Genomic DNA, 6,000 nt, shown 5'->3' with positions numbered 1-6,000 from the left:
TGATCTGTGTCTGTATAATGGCTGGCGGCCCGCGACGTCACCTGCTGTACCGCCTGGCCGCCAACAACGTGGAGCCCAGGGTGCACGCGCGCCTCTACGGCGGCGGAGTGCGGCGCCTGCTCACCACGGCGCCCGCACCGCAACAGGTCTGTCTCCATTAAACAACGTGATCTGTGTCTGTATAATGGCTGGCGGCCCGCGACGTCACCTGCTGTACCGCCTGGCCGCCAACAACGTGGAGCCCAGGGTGCACGCGCGCCTCTACGGCGGCGGAGTGCGGCGCCTGCTCACCACGGCGCCCGCACCGCAACAGGTCTGTCTCCATTAAACAACGTGATCTGTGTCTGTATAATGGCTGGCGGCTCATGTGAAACGGCGGCAGGGACTGCTGGTTGAAGTTACCGAGAGCAGCTTTCGACAGCGACCAGAACTTGCTGTGACAGTAGTTGTCCAAAATTCTCAAGTAAGGAATAATAAGTCGACTTTCTTTGAAAACCAGTCTCATTCCTAAATTTCTGTAAATGGTACTTCTATAACCTGCCAGTAACATTTTCATATGAATAAAAACTTTTTCCTGTTTAAATTTTTTACACAGGAAAATTCTAATTTTCCTGTTATTTTTACAGCCGAAGTTGGTTGAGCGCACTGAGGGCACGTCAGTGTGGTCGTCGCTGCGAGAGAAGCGTGCCCTATTGCACATGAGGCTGCTGGGGCTGGGACCCACCGCCGCGCACGCTACCATCCAGGAGGGCCGCCCCACCTACCGCGAGCAGTTTGTGCCGCCGCACTGCAGCATACTCACCTACCTGCTCACCAAGGTTCCAGCTGTGCTCATATCCTAACTAATTCTTAATAGCCTTCATAACATTCATAATAGCTTGGGTAAAAATATACAGTTTTATAATGAAGTCCCAGCCACTTTTCAGGCGTAATCTATAAATAATTTTATATGTTTTATAAAAATATGGCTCTGTTGTAAATCCTACAACTCCACAGCTGAATATCTAAATGATCCGACTGCCTGGGACTAGATTATGATTATTTTATAACAATAGCAATGACATATATAGCACAAAAAAATACTGGGAGAGTTTCTTGCGCCGCTTCTTCTTTCTTAGAGCGCCATTTGTTTCCGAAGCGATATATTTGAAATGACATCAAAAAGAATTCCAAAGGATTCGATTTTGAGAAAATAAATACCTTTTATACCTTTCTATGGATGGAATTGGCACTGATACACTTTTTATATATATTTTTGCCACAAGTATAGCCGCGAGGATTTTCAATCTCAACCGAATTTACTTAAGGTAACATTTAGATAATTATAGATTTCCGCAAAATAACACTTAATTGATTAAGTTTTCTCTTGCAATTAAATGACCATTTATAAATCTCAATAAGTAGTTAAAACAGTTTCGTTTCGGTTTACGCCCTATTGTCCGATTTAAAAAAAACTGTTCAAAATATGAGAATATAATAGGTACCTCAAATCTTCAGCCAGTCACATATAGCTGTTTCAGAAGATTATGATGATAATCAGTTGAGCTTCCATTTATTTTGCCTAAGGATTAGCCCTTTATAATTAATATTTATATATTGTTTGCTTAACTATATAATATTCAATCAGCCGCCTCCGGAGCAAGCACCGGAAGACAACGACTACGATTCAGCGGAGTCCGGTGTGGACGAAGAGAATGAAAGCGAGAGTGACGCGGATGACGACATATTCGATACGTCCAATACCAAGTGAGTGTCTTTGCCTCGATCTCATAATTGAAGTAGAATGCGATTAAAAAACTTTGAACTGAGCTTACGCCTGTAAACAAGTTCAATTCAATTCGGATTTCACCCTCAAAAACTAAACGCGTTTAATTGCGTACCGCCGATTTTGGACGTTCAGCAGATTCACGTTCAAGAGCTGTCATTGTCGTTATCTTGATAGAAACATTGATCTTTGAGTTTTTTGACATTGAGATCAAGACTGGCATCTGAACTCGTTTAAGTAAAAGTGAGTTTTATTGAACTGAGTTTGAATTTTCATGAATATACTTTAGATGTAAATTCGTGGAATTCATTGAAGAGATGTTTGTTAGAGGGGCAGTGATCCGTTATCACAACAGTTATCTCACATACCTTTAGGCGTGTGAGTTTAACTTACTTACAGGAGACTCTTTTGGCTATCTGCGTACCTCCAATATTCATGTAACTTCTTGGTGTGTTGCTATATGACTGTTGCAATCCATCCAGAGTGAAAGAGGACAATTGCAAAGGTAAATGAGAGGCAAGACATAGCAAGACTTACGATCCATGCGTCACTCGAATTGTTAGCTGAGTTCTTAAGATGATGAAGGTGATCCTCGAATGAAACCCGAGAGGCGCGTGTTCGAGTCCTGCATCGTTTATTAATTTTGATTAAATACTTTATTGGTATAATTAATCGCAGAAGTGAGGAATATCACTTTAAATAAACAAATTGTTTACATGGGTCATTTACCACTACAGCGAACATGTTATTTTTTCTGTAATGTATTGAAACGAGATCATATAATAAGTAATGAGTTTGTCCAGAAGCACAAAGCGTCGCAGCGGCGCCAATACGGAGCACTCGGACCCAGAGTCGTTCTCGTGGCACCTGATGCGTGTGGCCGTGCTCCGGCTGGCGCGACACAAGATACAACATTTCCTGCAGCTGTCCGGGATCGAGATGTCCGGTACGTGTACCGTGTTTACAGATACGTACTAGATTGTCACAAATCGTAATATCAACATCATCATCAGCCGGAAGACGTCCACTGCTGGACAAAGGCTTCCCCCAAAGATTTCCACGACGATCGGTCCTGCGCTGCCCTCTGATCTTGACCAGATCGTCGGTCCATCTTGTGGGGCGCCTATCAACACTGCCTACCTACCAAATCAAAATACTTCAAAGTAATAGTCTACTATTTCTATTTAGGCATTTAGTATTTAATAGTTTAATTTTTTGTTAATAGTCTTATTATAGTGAAGCGCTAGTATTTTCTATAATAATATTTTGACAGCATTCAGAAGTACTGTTTATTTTAAATAAATAAAAATGCATAGATATGAGCCCAAGAGTGGCCTCATCAGTGAAGTACTAACTCTTCCAGACAAGCCTTAGAGACTGTAAAAAACGTTTGAAATCGAAGGACGTATCAAACAATAATGAACTATTAAATATAATAATGTATTAAAAATTGAAATAGTATATTAATAGGATATGATAACAAACAATACTGAAACGATTTACCTCAAATTTTTCCATGATCGATTTTATCGCGTAATTGTTATGTTGTATAATAACTCCATCCCTTGTTAATTTCCCATTGTGACTGCTGAATTGAACATATTTTTTTTTTATTTCAAAAGATCTTGAGAGCATAGTTTTTTATTTTTTATTAATTTATCTTCCAGCACATGTCTTTATCGACTAAACTATGGAAATATACTTTTAATTATTACAGAATTAGCAACGACAAGCCCGACGGTGCACGCGGCTCTACGCAGAGTTGAGCAGTGGCAACAACAACTCACTGAGTCGTTGGAGGCGAGGCAGGCCCCTCCCGACTATATCCCCGGATGCTTTCCCGACCAGATTACCAATGGACCCCCTATTAATAAGTACAGGTACGAATTGTTCTCAATCCTAAAAGTTAAATTAATTTGATCTGTAAGTAGCGCATTATTTTAATATTTTTATGGGATTAAATTAATGAACTAAATATGGTCCACTAGATGTTAAATGTTTTTGCTACAAGTTACAGTTATGCGTGTAAGAGGCTAAATGTTTAAAAGGAGGCTAATGTTTGCTTTAATTTTTGAAAGGTATGTTATCTTAGTTTTTGAGAATTTAATTATGAAAAATTCAACTTTGAGTTATATTTTGTGATATTTTCAGATGTTTGTTAGAAAAGCACAACACACCATTCAACACAAACCTGTATAGTTCAGCGCCGGCCAGACGACTGTGGAGCTATCTCGTGAGACAAGAACAAGTTCAGGTGTGTTGAAACTGTGTGGCATGCTTGTAAAAAGTATAGGGGATATCAGCAATATAAACCTAATCTTTTGACACAAGGTCAATACGTTAGAGCTATATTACGTTATTATAACTTTCAACGTCACAAATAATTCCTGTTGCGATATGATTCGGGAAGTCAAGACGGTATATTAATGACTGTGGGCAACTTAATCCTTTCATGTAAGCTCTCATTCTCTGATACTCTTGTCCCTCTTTAGTAGGGCAATTGTATTAAATAATTGCAACTGCAATGCTACTCTTATCATTTGAGTCGTGCAGTCGCAGTGCACTAGTTGACATATTCTGCTAAATGTCACTGCACTGCACTATTACTGCACGAATCCTGCCGTAAAACTTCAACAAGTAATGATGTCATGTAATCAAATTTAATTTTGATCAATGAATTAATTAATATTGTTATTTGTCTACTAAACACTGAAAAAACGAAAAGAGAGGTAAATCTAGTAAACAAAAATTGAAATATGTTGTTTTTACATTTTGTTATTTGGTAATAAGTTTTGGTTTAAGATTACGGCCTCGTTGCCAATGATCTGAATAGAAAAGTAATACATAAATTTTCTGAAAGTTTTAATGGAGTCTTACCTTCATTATGAAATTTGGATTGGGCTTATGACTCCACATTGCCAATGCTCTAAATAAATATAATTTATGAGATTTCGATAATTTATTATTCATAAGCAAACATAAGAAATATCGACAATGCTCACTCGCAAGACATGTATTAGATATAAAAGTATAATATGTTATATTTGTGTTATAAGTGTACGGTGTTCTGGTTGGCTTACAGAATAATTTACGTTTGTTTCATAAATTAAACTAGACTTAAGAACAATTGGTTTATTGATCTAAGTCTAAATGGTAAATGGTTATAACCACTCGCGAACCGATTAATGCTCGAACGTGAACTGGGGCAAAATGTGGAAATACGGCACGCGCCAGCGCAACCGCTGACAGGGCGCAACGTGATGTGCGATGTCCCACTCGTACAATAAGTAAATAAACATGTGTTCGGTTTATATTTGTGCTCAGGACATTTTCATCCGCGCCGTGTTCTCTCGTCGCCGAACGATGTCTATGAGCACGGGTGCAGGAGAGGGCGCGGGAGGCGTGTCTGACTCGCGAGCGGGCGGGACTCCTCGCACACATGACGATATGCACAGCCCTGTGAGGATCATACACAAGGAGCAGGACTCCATCGCGGCTTTCTGTCTCAATCGGGTGAGTATTTTTAGGCCTATGTGTCATAAGGAGTCCGAAAAGATGCATCTAATATCACTGGTAACGAATCACAACCCATTATTAAGATCCTTGATCTTGATCCGAATTTCCTGCAATTTACCCGTAAAGGAAAAAAATATAATATCAAGATTAGAAATTGTTAGTTTGCATACAAGTTAGCATATTTTTCAACTGCAGTCTAGCAAGTGAAACTATGGATATCAATCTTTAAAATCACTTACTTATTACTAAGTTAAGATTAATACAATAAAATATTACGTTTTAATATTTATAAAGTAAACTAAGTCAATTGTACTCACTATTGATAGGTTATGTTACAGTGAGCTTTTAGCTAATTTTTACACCACATAAAAAAACTACGTTTAAAAAAACCGACTTCAAAAACTGAAAAGTAGCAAATAACTAAAAATTTAATTTAATACACCTCTTATGCAAATCTTTACCTTTAATATTAATAAAATACTATTATTTATAAGTGTTACCTAATGATGGGTTTTAAGTCAGTGCCAAGCCCTAAACAAAATAAAACTTAATATTATAAACAGCTTACTTACTGTAATTATTTAGGTTGTCCGGCTACGCGTGTCTGTCCGCTTGGTTCTAGACGAAGCTATCCCGCTCAAAGTCACGCGGGGCGAGTGTAGGTACCTTTATTACATTTGGCTTGGCACTGACTTCAAAGCAATCAATATGTAGCACAT

The 6,000-nt window shown here is 38.7% G+C and overlaps 1 protein-coding gene across 1 annotated transcript in view; it reads left to right on the top strand.

The window, feature by feature from the left end:
- The first annotated feature begins 211 nt into the window (after positions 1 to 211).
- Positions 212 to 6,000, top strand: part of LOC126973081 (dmX-like protein 1) — a 31,217-nt gene continuing 25,428 nt past the window's right edge. The window contains exons 1-7 of the mRNA XM_050820209.1: positions 212 to 313; positions 627 to 818; positions 1,628 to 1,746; positions 2,569 to 2,711; positions 3,483 to 3,645; positions 3,917 to 4,019; positions 5,090 to 5,278. Coding sequence (XP_050676166.1) covers positions 699 to 818; positions 1,628 to 1,746; positions 2,569 to 2,711; positions 3,483 to 3,645; positions 3,917 to 4,019; positions 5,090 to 5,278 — 837 coding nt within the window. The 5' untranslated portion in view covers positions 212 to 313; positions 627 to 698. The remainder of the gene's footprint in view (positions 314 to 626; positions 819 to 1,627; positions 1,747 to 2,568; positions 2,712 to 3,482; positions 3,646 to 3,916; positions 4,020 to 5,089; positions 5,279 to 6,000) is intronic.

The sequence above is a fragment of the Leptidea sinapis genome, chromosome 28 (genome assembly GCF_905404315.1).
Source record: "Leptidea sinapis chromosome 28, ilLepSina1.1, whole genome shotgun sequence".
Lineage (NCBI taxonomy): Eukaryota > Metazoa > Arthropoda > Insecta > Lepidoptera > Pieridae > Leptidea > Leptidea sinapis.
Note: the sequence above shows the minus strand (reverse complement) of the source record. Positions and strands in the feature narration are given on the sequence as shown.